At 42.6% G+C, this 17774-nt stretch overlaps 1 protein-coding gene across 1 annotated transcript; it reads left to right on the top strand.

The window, feature by feature from the left end:
- The first annotated feature begins 37 nt into the window (after window positions 1-37).
- layna (layilin a) lies at window positions 38-13058 on the top strand. Its single transcript, XM_029120777.2, has 7 exons — window positions 38-395; window positions 475-632; window positions 2087-2125; window positions 3069-3137; window positions 9766-9862; window positions 12001-12158; window positions 12273-13058. Exons 1-7 carry the CDS (start codon window positions 67-69, stop codon window positions 12917-12919), a joined length of 1497 nt encoding a protein of 498 aa, XP_028976610.2. The 5' UTR covers window positions 38-66; the 3' UTR covers window positions 12920-13058.
- Window positions 13059-17774: the final 4716 nt, after the last annotated feature.

Consider the following 17774-nt stretch of genomic DNA (forward strand, 5'->3'; position numbering starts at 1 on the left):
TGTTTGTGTAATGATTTGTGTTTGCGTGATGATTTGTGTTTGTGTAATGATTTGTGTTTGTGTGTAATGATTTGTGTTTGTGTGATGATTTCATCAGGCCAGCATGTGTGTAAAGTTGATCGTGGAAGCCCCTGCTATAAGCTGGCATATTTCTCTGACCCTGGGCGCCGGCTAAGCTTCCTGGAGGCAGAGCTAGCATGTCGCAGTGATGGCGGGGAGCTGCTGAGCATTGAGTCACCGAATGAGCAGCGAAAAATACAGCAGCTAATCACAGAGCTCCGCCCCTCCGATGGAGACTTCTGGATCGGCCTGAGGCGTCACCATGGAGACACAGAGAGCGTTGACGACTGTCCATCACTGTACTACTGGACCGACGGGAGCCAAGCCTCCTTCAGGTGGGTCTGACTTTGGCCACACCTCCTCCAGGGGAGTCATCTGACATGGTTATATAATGGACTGTGTAACTGTCACCAGGAACTGGCACTGGGATGAACCATCGTGTGGAAACGAGGTGTGTGTGGTGATGTACCACCAGCCATCTGCCCCCCCCGGCCTGGGAGGACTCTACATGTTCCACTGGAATGATGACAACTGTGACACCAAGAACAACTTCATCTGCAAGTATACTGCAGGTACACACACACACTCAAACACACACAAGCAATTACACACACACACTAATACACACACACTAAAACACACGCACTAACACGCACACACTCAAACACACACAAGCAATTACACACACACACACTAACACACACGCACTAACACACACACACTCAAACACACACAAGTACTAACACACACACACTAAAACACATGCACTAACACACACACACACTAACACACACACACACTAACACACACACACAAGCACTAAAACACACACACAAGCACTAACACACACTAACACCCACACGCACTAACACTCACACACACACACACTTATACACACACTAAAACACCCACACGCACAAAAACACACACGCACTAACACACACACACACACAAACACTAAAACACACAGACACATACTAACAAAAACACACTAAAATACACACACACACTAACACACACACACACACTAACACACACACACACTAAAATACACACACACACTAACACACACTAACACTCACCCACTAACACACACACACACACACTAAAACACACACATGCACTAACATGCATTAACACACACACACTAACACACACTAACACACACACACATACACTAAAACACACAGACACACTAACAAAAACACACACACGCACTAACACACACACAAACACACACACACACTAACCCACACACGCCCACACTATAACACACACACACTAACACAGACACACACACGCACTAAAACACATACACGCACTAACACACACACACACACACTAAAACACACACACACTAACCCAAACACACCCAAACACACACACACAAAAACACTAACCCAAACACACACACACAAAAACACTAACCTAAACACACACGCACTAAAACACATACACGCACTAACACACACACACACACACACACACTAAAACACACACACACTAACCCAAACACACCCACACTAAAACACACACTAACACACACTAACCCAAACACACACACAAAAACACTAACCCAAACACACACACACAAAAACACTAACCCAAACACACACACACAAAAACACTAACCCAAACACACACACACAAAAACACTAACCCAAACACACACACACACTAACCCAAACACACCCACACTAAAACACACACTAACACACACTAACCCAAACACACACACAAAAACACTAACCCAAACACACACACAAAAACACTAACCCAAACACACACACAAAAACACTAACCCAAACACACACACACAAAAACACTAACCCAAACACACACACACACACACACACTAAAACACACACACACATCCCTTGGTTCCTTCCTTGGTTTCTATCTTTCTAGGGACTGTAACCTGACCAAATTCTGCCCCAAACGTAAAGCATTTTGCTGCTGATGTGTGAAGGGACTTTATAAGACGCATTTGATTGACAAACTGATTGATTGTATTGCTTTGTTTCAGAGAAGGCTGGAGGCTCCGCCCCCAACACTACCCAACCAGGTAACAACAGCCCCTCCCCCAACACTACCCATCCAGGTAACAACAGCCCCTCCCCTAGCACTACCCAACCAGGTAACAATAGCCCCTCCCCCCAGCACTACCCAACCAGGTAACAACAGCCCCTCCCCTAGCACTACCCAACCAGGTAACAATAGCCCCTCCCCCCAGCACTACCCAACCAGGTAACAACAGCCCCTCCCCTAGCACTACCCAACCAGGTAACAATAGCCCCTCCCCCCAGCACTACCCAACCAGGTACTCATAGGACTCTTCATTAGTATTTAAGAGGTGAATATTCATGTGGACTAATGCGGTCTGAGTATTCATGTGTTTTGACTATAGATAAGAATAGACCTTTAACAAACCTACCATCACCACCATGCTTGGCCGTTGTTATGGAGACAATAATGTCCTATGGACTGATTGGATAACACATAAAAAGTTTTGAGTGAGGAACAGAAGCATTCAATTTGCGGTGGTCTCTTAATTGCAACCCTTCTGTTCCTCACTTAAAACCTTCCTTTTCAACTTTTTGGAAAGGAAAGAAAAAGGTGCAGTGGTCTCCTAATTATTTCCAGAGCTGTAGGTCCTGTAATGTTGATTTCAGTGTTATCGACCCCATATAAATGGTCAAGCATGCACTGATAGTGTGGGACAGACTGAGATTCTGCATCAAGAAACCATCTCTCATCAATGTGTCCTGTACTTAGTATGAACCACGGCTACTAGAATAAGGTACAAAGCAAAGGAAATGCAGTGTGTTTAGGAAGACCCATGTCAGAATTTAAACCAAGGAAATTGCAGTGTGTTTAGGAAGACCCGTGACAGAATTTAAAGCTGGGTCATGCAGATCCAAAATACACAAGCAAGGCTACATTGCTGTCAAATGTGGGTATATATGTAAAGTATTGCTGTATGAATTAACAATCTGTGTTGTTTACAGACGCCCCTCCCCCATCCCTGTCACCGCTGAACCCGACCTTTGACCCTGAAGAGAAGAAATCATCCACAGGTATCAATTTGTGGGCATTTCTTTGATCTGTGTTTGATTGTTTCAGCTCTAAACACTGTTTACATCTGGCCTCTCCAACCTGTTCCTGAGGCCTATACAATGAAGTAAGTTCAACATGCCCAGCTTCACTAAACTTAACAACCGCAGTCCCACATAAGCGGTGTCTCAACGGCGGTTATCAATTTGTCAAATCAATCGAGGTTTTGCCAATCTAGCAACGAGCGTGTTCACATAAAAGGGGCTGTGTTTGCACCATATGTCCAATCACAAACATGGACAAGTCTACTAGCTGTATATTTCATTCAAGAGGAGCAAATTATAATTTTAGGGAAATATGAATATAGTGTATATAGAGTATATATATATATAATATTTTTATTATTTGATCCCCTTCTGATTTTGTGGGTTTGCCCATTGGCAAAGAAATTGCCAATCTATAATTTTAATGGTAGGTTTATTTGAACAGTGAGAGACAGAATAACAACAAAAAAATCCTGAAAAACGCATGTTATAAATTGATTTTAATTTTAATGAGTGAATTTTTTTTTATCCCCTCTCAGTCAGAAATATTTTTGGGTCCCAGGTGTCTTTTATATAGGTAACGAGCTGAGATCAGAAGCACACTCTTAAAGGGAGTGCTCCTAATCTCAGCTTGTTATCTGTATAAAGACACTTGTCCACAGAAGCAATCAATTAATCAAATTCCAAACTCTCCACCATGGCCAAAACCAAAGAGCTGTCCAAGGATGTCCGGGACAAGATTGTAGACCTACACAAGGCTGGAATGAGCTACAAGACCATCGCCAAGCATCTTGGTGAGAAGGTGACAACAGTTGGTGCGATTATTTGCAATTGGAAGAAACACAAAAGAACTGTCAATCTCCCTCGTGGAGTTGTAAATGATCATGAGAATGGTGAGGAATCAGCCCAGAACTAAACAGGAGGATCTTGTCAATGATCTCAAGGCAGCTGGGACCATAGTCACCAAGAAAACAATTGGTAACACACTACGCCGTGAAGGACTGAAATCCTGCAGCGCCCGCAAGGTCCCCCTGCTCAAGAAAGCACATGTACAGGCCCGTCTGAAGTTTGCCAATGAACATCTGAATCATCTGAATGATTCAGAGGAGAACTGGGTGAAAGTGTTGTGGTCAGATGAGATGAAATTCAAGCTCTTTGGCATCAACTCAACTCGCGGTGTTTGGAGGAGGAGGAATGCTGCCTATGACACCAAGAACACCATCCCCACCGTCAAACATGGAGGTGGAAACATTATGCTTTGGGGGTGTTTTTCTGCTAAGGGGACAGGACAACTTCACAGCATCAAAGGGATGATGGACAGGGCCATGTACCTTAAAATTAGGGTTGCACGATATTGGAAATAACTGATATTGCGATATTTTGTTTTTCTGCAATATATATTGCGATATAAAAAAATACAGGATGTCTTCAGAAAGAGCTTTGGCTATCAACCTGACAGTGTGTATCCTTCATTCTTCCCCAGCCCCATCCTATACAATAGAAATTTATGAAACTCATGAAAATTGTTATATTTCAGAACAGGTTGCTAGGTAATAATATGTAACAGTAAAAGTATAGCAATAGCAACAGTAGTAAAACAGAATGCACAATTGAGCATAACTTACCAACTGCAAGATGCAGTCTGGGGCCAAAGCACTGCAATCTGGTCCACTTGTTCAGGTGCAGCCTTCACCATGTTCGCGGCATTGTCTGTTATACAGACTAGACGACTCTCATCTAGGCCCCAGTCAGCTAAAGCTTCTCTCATCCCTGTTGCGAGGTTCTCTCTTGTATGATTCTCTGAGAAAAATGCAGTTTGCAAATAGCGACTTTTCAGGTGGAAGTCCTCATTAATAAAGTGTACGGTCAGACTTATGTAGGGCTCCATTGTCCAGTTGGACTACAAGTCCGTTGTTGCTGTATAATATTCCACTTGTGACAGCTCTGTTTCAACTTGTGCCTTGCATTTCTCATACAGCTCTGGGATGGCAACTTGAGAAAAATAGTTGCGTGATGGCATTACATATCGCTTGTCAAGCGACCGAATGTTTTTAAAACCCTCTTTGTTAACCGTGTTAATTGGTACCATGTCTTTGGCGACATGAACTGTTATTGAATCTGTGATTTCTCTCTGCCATTTGGAACCTTTCTCATATGGTGTCAATTGGGCATTGTTTAAATGCCACGGCCTACCTGAGCATTGTTTCTGACCATGTCCATCCCTTTATGATCACCATATACCCATCCTCTGATGGCTACTTCCAGCAGGATAATGCACCATGTCACAAAGCTCGAATCATTTCAAATTGGTTTCTTGAACATGACAATGAGTTCACTGTACTGAAATGGCCCCCACAGTCACCAGATCTCAACCCAATAGAGCATCTTTGGGATGTGGTGGAACGGGAGCTTCGTGCCCTGGATGTGCATCCCACAAATCTCCATCAACTGCAAGATGCTATCCTATCAACATTTTTAAAGAATGCTTTCAGCACCTTGTTGAATCAATGCCACGTAGAATTAAGGCAGTTCTGAAGGCGAAGGGGGGTCAAACACAGTATTAGTATGGTGTTCCTAATAATCATTTAGGTGAGTGTATGTTTGCCTTACTAAATCGCATATTCTGTGATGTGACTATTGGGGATGCGTACATCACAATGTTGATGCTGAAACGATATATTGTGCAGCCCTACGTAAAATCCTTCCCTCAGTCAGGGCATTAAAAATGGGTCGTGGATGGGTATTCCCGAATGACAATGACCCAAAACACACGGCCAAGGCAACAAAGGAGTGGCTCAAGAAGTACATTAAGGTCCTGGAGTGGCCTAGCCAGTCTCCACACCTTAATTCCATAGAAGATCTGTGGATGGAGCTGAAGGTTCCAAAGTTGCCAAACGTCAGCCTCGAAAACTTAATGAGAAGATCTGCAAAGAGGAGTGGGACAAAATCCCTCCTGAGATGTGTGCAAACCTGGTGGCCAACTACAAGAAATGTCTGACCTCTCTGATTGCCAACAAGGGTTTTGCCACCATGTACTAATTCATGTTTTGCAGAGGGGTCGAATACTTATTTCACTCATAAAAATTACAATACAATTTCCATTTTTGACATGCTATTTTCTGGATTTTGTTGTTCTTATTCTGTCTCTCATTATTCAAATAAACCTACCATTAAATTATAGACTGATCATTTCTTTGTCAGTGGGCAAACAAACAAAATCCGCAGGGGATCCAATACTTTTTTCCCTCACTGTAATATATATAACGGGTGGTGGTTGAGAAGAACCAGACGCAGGCGGATCGTGTTCGATGTTGACTTTTAATTGAAACAAACACTGAGTACAAAGCAAACGTAATGAAAGTGAAGTGTCTGACTTTTAAACAGCAAAATGGAAGCACTCACTGGTTACATGACATACAACAGCAACCATGATTGACAAGTGAGGGGAGCAGAGGAGAATGAAATGAAAGACGTGACACAAAACAAGTCCGAGATGTGTTTGTGGAGTGACGGGAACTTGGGGTGCACGGCACAGTGGCGCTGATCCTCATACAGTGACAAATATATATATATATATATATATATATATATATATATATATATATATAAAACACATTGGCTGCTGCCAAAAGCAGGAAGGAAAGCTGGTAAAAAATTGCAGACTGTGTAAATGCGTAAATTACAAGGCTTATATCACTGCCCTGATACAAGACTTATATACACTACCCTGGCAGTGTTAAAGGAACCGTATGTAAGAAATCTATTTCAATTAATCATAAAATGGCCCTGATGTGTCACTAGACATTAAGAAATCATGTTAATTTCAAATACTTATATCACTGACAACAGTAGTCTGGCCAGGATACTGTCATTTAAAAGGGAGAGTTGCAGCCCTCAACTGATGTTGATGTTGTCATGTTGTGTTTTGGCCTGATGCGCCACCCTCCACCTATCTACCAATCACAAAGGCAGTAGTGTTTCAGGATCCGGGTGGCCAGCTCTGCTCTAATCTACCCTAACTCTAGTCGGATAAATAATGTCTAACGTTACGAAATCTAAAAGACCTCGTTATAATTCCGAAATACGTCGTGACAAAGTCCGAAATAAAACAAGAATTTGTATAGGAGATGCCTTTGAAAGATGGAGACGGCTGAAAACGGAGAAGAATTTAAAGACAGATGCCAACGTTGCTAATTTTCTCCTGGACAGGTAAGATTCATCTATGTTTGACTAACTTGTACTTGATGTCAATGGACATTTCATATATTCATGACAATCGAACAAAGTTATGCATGTTCGTGCAAAGTAACGTTACGTTAGCTCATATGGACGTATGCTAACATTAGCAATGCATTATCAGAGCCCGTTTCTCTGTCCTTATGCTGAGACGCTGAGGAAAACAACATTAGCATGCCCATTATGGCAATTTGAAACGTAATTGAGACAGAAGCCTAACTCAAAATAAACATTCTCTACCTTTTGGGCTATGCACTATGTTAGTGTTGGTTTGGAAGCACTAGGCACAATTCCAAGGTAAAATAGCTTATTCTAACTAATGTCCATAACACTAATGAAAAGCACAGTGTAGCCTATGATGTTAAAAGAATTTGGCCCACTTGGAACGTTTTGTAGCCTACTTGTTTTTCATGCAAGTTCTACAGCCAAAAATAGTAGAATGTCATGTAATCTTTCACATCACATATTTTAGCGTTATGGATGTGTGCTGCAGGGTAAGTAAAAAAATACAGCTGTCCGCTTTCACTTATAGCGTCAGCTAAATGAATAGCTGTATCTTTGATATCAGTTACACATAGTGACATAGGCTTGTGCTTGTACTTACGTTAATGACAGATACCTAACGTTACAAGTTAGACTAACAGCTATTGTTCTAACAATGTACTGTCTCACATACGAGCATACATCTTTACGATTATATTGGACTAATGACAATTAGTAAATTTTTGCAATACATAATTACTTCGCAAAATATCTCTTTCTGTTAATTAAGCATAAACATAATTAACAGAAAAAAAACGTACTGTGTACGACTCGTCGTCACTTGCCATTGGAAGCTCGTAGAAACAGCCTCCGTTTCTGCCCAATCCTGCAGCTTGTCTGGCAACCTCGAGTTGGGGGGGGATACAGCGCTCTACAGTATCTTTAAAGTGATTGCAGTACCAGTGTTGGCCACAATCCTACATACGGTTCCTTTAAGTGTTTTGGGAGCAAAAAAATATGAAAAAAAAAAAATTAATATTTCTATGTGCTAAAAATGAATGACCTTTAATTGTGGGCAAGTGGCCTGTGAACACAACAAATGTATCAAGTAGATCTGTTAGAGCAGAGGTGTCAAACCGGTTCCACGGAAGGCTGAGTGTCTGCAGGTTTTTGCTCTCTCCTTGTACTTGATTGGTTAATTAGGTCACTGATTGGTTAGTTTCTACCTTCACCTGGTTGTGTAGGTATGAACTAGGAACCAATTTATAGGAAAAACCAAAAACCTGCAGACACTCGGCCCTTTGTGGAACCGGTTCGACACCTGTGTGTTAGAGCAAGAACCACCTTGCGAATTGCGCGGCAGACCATGTTTTTGTTTAGGTTTTCCACATCACCTACAGCACACAACTACCTGTAGCAAAACAACATAACACTATATGCATACAGTCTGTGGAACTGTGAGCACACAACTTCAGTGTGTCGCATTAGCAACATACGGCTCACGAAGCTGAGAAAGATACGTAATTCCTTCCGCTGAGAATATATATCTTTCATAAAGATACTCATCAGAGAAAGTCAACGGGTTTGTTGGTTTCTGAATATTCTTGCTTTTCCAAGAGACCCTCTCACTATCTGGGCACTGAGCTCCACGGGACCTTCTAAGATTGGTGACGCCATTTTCCATCGCAAATTGATTGTTCAGTAGGCGGTGCTTTTACACGTGTTGATCCGTTATCTCGAATGTAACCTGCTCGGGAGCAGGTTAGGTGTGCAGGATAAGTTACCATGGCGATGTAATCCAGTAACAAGTGAATCACCGTTGTGACAACCCAGTGTTCAACCTGAGTTAGCTCGCTAACCCCAAATCCTGTTCCGTAGTACAGGCCTCTAGAGATGTCCTGCAGGTTTTTCTCTTCAACCCTATTTGTAACTAACCCGGTTAAGCTTTTCATCCAGCCAGGTGTGCTAAATTAGAGTTTGAGAGAAAACCTACTGGACAGTAGATCTCCAGGAACAGGGTTGGGCAGCCCTGGTTTACATCATTCTGATCTGTGTTTCAGCTCCGAACACCAATTACATTGTTCTGTTCTGTGGGTTTCAGCTCTGAAAAATGTTTTACATGGTTCTGATCTGTATGTTTCAGCTCTGTACATGGTTTACATGGTTCTGATGTGTATGTTTCAGCTCTGTACATGGTTTACATGGTTCTGATGTGTATGTTTCAGCTCTATACATGGTTTACATTGTTCTGATCTGTGTGTTTCAGCTCTGTACATGGTTTACATGGTTCTGATGTGTATGTTTCAGCTCTGCACATGGTTTACATGGTTCTGATGTGTATGTTTCAGCTCTATACATGGTTTACATTGTTCTGATCTGTGTGTTTCAGCTCTGAACGTTGTTTACATCATCCTTCCCACCATCCCGCTGCTGCTCCTGTTACTTATTGGAATTGGAGTCTGTTGTTTTAAGCTGCTGGCTCAACGGTGAGGCGTGCTAACCATCTAACACCCCCTTTGATTGATAATATAGTCAGAATGCTAACAACCATCAATGGCATGCTAGCTATCCTACATTTCTAACACTAATTAAAGAGATGAGTCCACAGTAAGTAATTTGTGGTCCTAGTAATCAAATTGCCAATCATGCTGTTTGCTCAACCAAGAAGTGTAGACATGAATCCTTATGCACCAGAAGATATGTACTCTCTGGACTTTTCGTTTGATTGAGCTCACAGGCACAAGTTGGATGAGGCAAGGAAACACAATTTGATTTAGATTTGAGTAATTTAATAGATGCTCTCATCCAGATCGACTGGCTGGCAAGGACTTTTTTCTAAGCTGATGTAAAGATAGTCAGTCAATTTCCAGAGTGAGAGGACTGTTCATAAGTATGGCAACCTGGGGAACAGAACTGATTACAGAAATCATCAAAATCTACCCTATTAACAATATTCTTCAAAGAAAGGACAGGTTGTACAAACAAATGTATACAAAATATTACATTTACGCTGATCTGTGTTCTCATTATTAATACATTACATAAAATACAGCTATAAGACACAAGGTTTTTGATTTCTAATCTAGCATTACCTCACAAACCCTAAGCTCTGCATTATGATGACTTGATAACGTAAATTTTTGATAAACAGAAAACTTAAGAAATTTGTATCTAAAATGATGAGGCAGGTTTGAGTTGAGCTACACAACACCATTTCATGGGGATACATTTTGTGCAGCAGAAACAAAACCAATATGCAAGAGATGCTGGAATAATTTGTTGTCTTCGAATTTCCACAGTTGTTGGGATTCTGACTAGTTACAACAACTCCACAGCAGGTGTGGGAGTGTCCTCTGAGATCAAGATGAGTGTCCTCTGAGATTGAGATGAGTGTCCCCTGAGATTGTTATGAGTGCCCTTTGATACCGAGATGAGTGTCCTCTAATATCGAGATGAGTGTCCTTTGAGATCGAGATGAGTGTCCTTTGATATCGAGAGGAGTGTCTTCTGAGATTGAGATGTGTCCTCTGAGATCGAGATGAGTGTCCTCTCAGATTGAGATGCGTGTCTTGTGCTATCGAGAGGTGTTTCCTTTGATATCAAGATGAGTGTCCTCTGAGATTGAGACATGTCCTTCGATATCGAGATGAGTGTCCTCTGAGATTGAGATGCGTGTCTTGTGATATCAAGATGAGTGTCCTCTGAGATCAAGATAAGTGTCCTTTGATATCGAGATGTGTATCCTCTGAAATCGAGATGAGTGTCCTCTGAGTTCGAGATGAGTGTCCTCTGAGATCTAGATCAGTGTCCTTTGATATCGAGATGAGTGTCCTTTGATAGAGATGAGTGTCCTCTGAGATTGAGATGTGTCCTCTGAGATCAAGATGAGTGTCTTCTGAGATTGAGACGTCCTTTGAGATCGAGATGAGTGTCCTCTGAGATTGAGATGCGTGTCTTGTGATATCAAGATGAGTGTCCTCTGAGATCAAGATAAGTGTCCTTTGAGATCAAGATAAGTGTCCTTTGATATCGAGATGTGTATCCTCTGAAATCGAGATGAGTGTCCTCTGAGTTCGAGATGAGTGTCCTCTGAGATCTAGATCAGTGTCCTTTGATATCGAGATGAGTGTCCTTTGATAGAGATGAGTGTCCTCTGAGATTGAGATGTGTCCTCTGAGATCAAGATGAGTGTCTTCTGAGATTGAGACGTCCTTTGAGATCGAGATGAGTGTCCTCTGAGATCGAGATGAGTGTCCTCTGAGATCAAGATGAGTGTCCTTTGAGATCGAGATGAGTGTCCTTTGAGATCGAGATGAGTGTCCTTTGAGATCGAGATAAGTGTCCTTTGAGATCAAGATGAGTGTCCTCTGAGATCGAGATGAGTTTCCCCTGAGATTGAGATGTATGTCTTCTGAAATCGAGACGAGTATTGTCTGAGATTAAGATGTGTCCTAAAATGGATTGCCTTCCTGCCTGTTGGGTCCTGTCTGGATCATGTATCTGTGTGTATAAATGAGTTCTTTAGTCTTAGCTATCCCAGCCCATAAATCATGTCTCTGTGTGTGTAAATTAGTTCTTAAGTCTTAGCTGTTCCAGCCCATAAATCATGTCTCTGTGTGTGTAGGAAGAAACAGAGTGAACAGCAGACAGAGGTGTGTCCTAATGACCAAGGGTATGGTCCAAGCCCCGCCCAGCCACCTGATGTCTACAACGTGATTCGCTCCCAGCAGGAGGCCGACCTGGCTGGGACACGTCCCCAAACCAAGAACACTTCCTTCTTAGGTATCTCTCCTCTAACCCCTGACCTTTACCTCAACCATGAACAGACATTTCAGAGCATGTAGACACTGATCATAATGTTTCCCATATTAATGGTCTGTATCTACCTTCTTCTAGGCTCTTCCCCTGACACGCCCCCCGGTGACTATGACAACCTGGGCGGTCTGCGAGACACAGAAAGTGGTTTTGTCACTCTGGCCAGTACAGACAGCAACTTCCTGTTGACCTCTGAACTATACGACCTTAGTCTGGGAAGACGCCAATGTAACCCAGACAGTTACCACAATAGTCTGAGTCGTCATGGTAACAGGGAGGTATATAACAGTCTGGGTCGCCATGGTAATAAGGAGGTTTACAACAACAGTTTGGGTCGCCATGGTAATAAGGAGGTTTACAACAACAGTTTGGGTCGCCATTGTAACAAAGTGCACAACAACAGTCTGGGTCATCAAGGTAACATGGAGATGTATGCCAACAGTCTGGATCACCAGGGCAACGGAGAGACATATAAAAGGCTGTATCAGCAGGGCAACTTGATAAACAATAGTGAGCTTTACAACAACACTCACTGTGGAGACAGTCTTTACCAAACCGGTCTGGATCGCTACGGTAACTCTGAATCATATCAGAGAAGCCTGGATCGTCATGGCAAAGATGCCAGTGTAGATCGCTATGGAAAGGAGACCACTTTGGATTACTATGGCAACGAGGGTGGTCTGGGTGGGAGGTACTACAGAGAGTGGCTGGACAGTGACAGCTACTGAATGTGTGTGTCCAACTGTGTGTGTATGCGACTGTGTGTGTGTGTGTGCATGGCCATGTTATGCTGCCCTTCCCTAAGGGGTCATTGTCAGGTCATGAACTTTGACCCTAGCTGTGCCTGAGATACCAAAGCCACGCACTTTCCTACTCTCGCCATGCTGCAACCCCATCAGCAACACCACCCAAAGCAACAACTACACCATCACCAACATTATCCATCACGAACATCAACACCATCACCACCCAGAGCAACAACTACACCATCAACAACATTATCCATCACGAACATCAACACCACCACTTACAGGAACCACTACACCATCACCAACATTATCCATCACCAACATCAACACCATCACCACCCAGAGCAACAACTGCACCACTCACCAACACCATTAATCCATCAAATAAAAAAAAATCTACATCAGCAGTTGTCACAAAGTGCTTTTACAAAACACCCAGCCTGAAACTCCAAGGAGCAAGCAACAACAGTGTTGAAGCACAGTGGCTAGGAAAAACTCCCTAAGAGGGGCCGAAATTTAGGAAGAAACCTAGAGAGGAACCAGGCTTGGAGGGGTGATCAGTAGTGGTGGCCATTCAAGGCTTCAATACCTTCTTCTTGCAGCAGGTATTATGCTAACTCAGACTTTTTCAAAATAAAAGCCATTATTGAAATATATATGGCAATATAGTTAACAATCTAGTCTGTACATTTTATGTTTAATGTCCGTTCCAATGTTATTCTTGTCTGTTCTTTTTCACAGACTAGATTGTTAACTATATTGCCTTATACATTTCAATGAGGGCTTTTATTGTGATAAACAAAATCTGGGTGCTGCCAGCATAATATCCTGCTGCTAAAAGAACGCAAATGAAACCTGGAATGCCCATCACTAGTGACCAGTCCTCTTCTGGCTGTGCCAGGTGAACATTTTAAGAGCAGAAGTTGTAATAATTAATAAATGCCATAATAAATTACCAACCTCAACACTATCACCAATATCAACAGCTTCACCACTCGCAGCAACAACAACACCAATATCAAAGCTGGAAGTGCAGGACAATATGTTCTGACAACATGTAGAAATGAGTTCTGAGAGCAGTACCATGCAGAGACCTTCTGTTTGTAGTATGTGCTAAATCTGAAAAAGTGGGCGGAGTTGTCGGCTCACATGGATGTGAGTGATGCACGTAAAACAAATTGACATTGCCCAATCGGAGTTAGTGATGCACGTAAAACAAATTGACATTGCCCAATCGGAGTTAGTGATGCACGTAAAACAAATTGACATTGCCCAATCGGAGTTAGTGATGCACGTAAAACAGACGGACGACGAATGCCCATGGGTGTGCGACACGTCACCAAGGCAGATGGGCACATGTCAGCTGGAAAGGGCACTAGATAAAGAGGCATGTGCTCTGCACAGGTTGAGCCTTACCTGTGCACGTGCCTGTCAGAAAGAGGAGTTCACCATACCTGTGCACGTGCCTGTCAGAAAGAGGAGTTCACCATACCTGTGCACGTGCCTGTCAGAAAGAGGAGTTCACCATACCTGTGCACGTGCCTGTCAGAAAGAGGAGTTCACCATACCTGTGCACATGCCTGTGAGAAAGAGGAGTTCACCATACCTGTGCCCATGCCTGTGAGAAAGAGGAGTTCACCATACCTGTGCACGTGCCTGTCAGAAAGAGGAGTTCACCATACCTGTGCACATGCCTGTCAGAAAGAGGAGTTCACCATACCTGTGCACGTGCCTGTCAGAAAGAGGAGTTCACCATACCTGTGCACGTGCCTGTGAGAAAGAGGAGTTCACCATACCTGTGCACGTGCCTGTCAGAAAGAGGAGTTCACCATACCTGTGCACGTGCCTGTGAGAAAGAGGAGTTCACCATACCTGTGCACGTGCCTGTCAGAAAGAGGAGTTCACCATACCTGTGCACGTGCCTGTCAGAAAGTTCACCATGTTTGGGATTCTTTCCTCAGAGGGTAGTTCTGAGTCATCAGCGTTTTCTCAAAACACAAATGCCTTAAAGAGGTACAGAAATGTATATAATATATAGAGGGTATAGAAGAATGCTGTCACTGGCCCACGGTCTGAAACTCAGATGTAACCAAGTGGGAATTATTCACGTTTTATTATAACAGGCCCCACAATGTGCTTAGTCAAGTTAGATTTTGAATGTATTGCCTTTTTGCGCTGCATAAAATTGCTCAGTTGTTGAATTTTTTCTTCTCAGGTTTAGAAAAGGTTACTCCTAAATGCTACCTCCCATGTATTTAAGCTGGTATACAGAATTTAGAGATGGTAGACAGATCTCTAACCGTAATGCAGATGATTGGTGGTGATGACATGAACAAATATTGGTCTTGGCCCATAAATAATCCTATTCCAGTTTTTATGTTGCTGGTGGGGGGGCATTGCAGTCTTTTCTATTGTTCCCATGACGACCATTGTTTAGGTAAAGTTCCATTCACCTCTTTACCGCATGTTTACAAGTTTCTTCCTGAGAGTGTGGAGGTCAGAGTTCACTGCGTCCTGATTATTTACATTATGTATGTGTTTTTGTATGTTGTCTTGCAATTGAATGCCTTAGACCAGGTTGTCATCGAAATTGAGCTTTGGTTCTCAGGTGACTTACCTGGTTAAATAACGATTAAATAAATAAAATGACTTGCTATATTAAATTAACAGTTCGGTGGCTACTCAATGAAATGTTTGTGATCCTGGTTTTACTATACATATCTATCCAGATGGAATGGTGGCAGTTCTGGAGGCATGGGGCCAGCCTCCTCTCCTTTTTCTCTGCTGCCCAAAGATTTCTGGGGCCCTTTTGTCCTCCCACCAATGAGGCACCAATGATTGGGTCAGGTATGCCTCATCAATGCTGTGTTTAAGGACAGAAGCTGGGTAGTACTGACAACGCTATTTCCATGACAACCTGGTCTGACAACGCTGTTTCCATGACAACCTGGTCTGACAACGCTGTTTTAATGACAACCTGGTCTGACAACGCTGTTTTGATGACAACCTGGCATGACAACGCTGTTTCAATGACAACCTGGTCTGACAACGCTGTTTCCAAAAATGTTGTGACGTTGCGTAAAATGTAAATAAAAACAGAACGCAAAGATGTGCAAATCACTTAAACGCTGTATTTAGTAAAATAGGACCACATATCAAATATTGAAACTGAGACATTTTATTGTTTATTGAAAAATGTTTGCCCACTTTGAATTTGATGCCAGCAACACGTTTCAAAAAGGTTGGGATGGAGGCAACAAAAGACTGAAATAGTTGTGTAATGCTGAAAACCTTAATCTGGTGGAACATCCCACAACAAATTAGGTTAATTGGTAACAGGTCAGTAATATGTTTGGATATAAAAAGAACATCCCAGAGAGGATGAGTCTGTCACAAGTAAAGACGGGGAGGGGTTCACCACTTTCTGAAAGAGTGTGTGGGCACTGGGCAAATAGTGCAACAATTTAGAATAACGTTTCTCAACTCAAAATTGCAAAGAGTTTGGGGATCTCATCACCTACGGTACATAATATCATTAAAAGATTCAGAGAATCCAGAGAAATCTCTGCACGGAAGGGAAAAAGGCAAAAAACTAATATTAGATGTCCATGATCTTCAGGCCCTCAGGCGGGCGCTGCATCAAAAACAGACCTGATTCTGTAGTGGACATCACTGCATGGGCTCAGGAAACTCTCACTTGCAAAGAAGAAACCATATATAAACAAGATCCAGAACCGCCACCGCCTTCTCTGGGCCCAAGCTTATTTAAGATGGACTGAGGCGAAGTAAAAAACCAGAGAGGAGAGCTCCATGACTGTAATGTGGAATGTTTTTGACCATTAAACAGAAATATAATATGAATGTTCCAGAAACTATGTGGTAGTGTTAATGACTAGGATCCAGTAATGTTGACGTTATGGTGTAGTTAGCTGGGCCTACATATGAATTGATTGAAATGCTTGAATTAAGAGGAGTTTGGCTGTCCCAGAGAACACCAGAATTGACAAATCTGCCATTGGCGTGCCGTTCTCTTCACTTATGCTGGTGCAGTGGGCCCAGGGTTCCTCCTGGTGCAGGACAATGCCCAGCCTCATGTGACCAGAGTGTGTAGGCAGTTCCTGGATGAGAAAGGCATTGATGCCATTGACTGGCCCTCAAGTTCCCCAGACCTGAATCCAATTGAGAACCTCTGGGACGTTATGTATCGGTGCATCTGACGCCACCAAGTAGCACAACAGACTGTCCAGGAGCTCACTGATGCCCTGATCCAGGTCTGGGAGGAGATCCCCCCGGACACCATCCACCATCTCATAAGGAGCATGCCTAGACATTGTTGGGAGTCCATACAGTCACATGTGGGCCATACACACTACTGAGTCACATTATGAGTTGCTGTAATACAATTCACTGAAGTTGGAACAGCCTGTGATTTCAATAGATTTTTGTTGTGAGTTTGAATCCAGCCCTCAATCAGTTGGTGATTTTGGTTTCCATTGATTGCTGTTATGTAATTTTGTTCTCAACAAATTACACAATGTACAGTAAAGATTTTGATCTTTAATATATTTCCTTCATTGAGACCCGATGTGTGATTCAAGTGTTCCCTTTTTTTAGCAGTTTTTTTTAGCAGTGTATCTACACTCACCTAAAGGATTATTAGGAGCACCATACTAACTGTGTTTGACCCCCTTTCGCCTGTAGAACTGTCTTAATTCTACGTGGCATTGATTCAACAAAAAATGTTGGCCCATATTGATAGGATAGCATCTTGCAGTTGATGGAGATTTGTGGGATGCACATCCAGGGCACAAAGCTCCCGTTCCCCCACATCCCA

This window comes from Esox lucius, chromosome 7 (genome assembly GCF_011004845.1).
Source record: "Esox lucius isolate fEsoLuc1 chromosome 7, fEsoLuc1.pri, whole genome shotgun sequence".
NCBI lineage: Eukaryota > Metazoa > Chordata > Actinopteri > Esociformes > Esocidae > Esox > Esox lucius.

Excerpts from the sequence above, each read along its gene's own strand:
- layna (XM_029120777.2), top strand. The coding sequence starts at position 67 with ATGATTTGTGTTTGTGTGATGATTTCATCAGGCCAGCATGTGTGTAAA. Across the intron at positions 396-474 it reads GGGAGCCAAGCCTCCTTCAG|GAACTGGCACTGGGATGAAC; the intron begins GTGGGTCTGACT and ends AACTGTCACCAG. Across the intron at positions 2,126-3,068 it reads CCCCAACACTACCCAACCAG|ACGCCCCTCCCCCATCCCTG; the intron begins GTAACAACAGCC and ends TGTTGTTTACAG.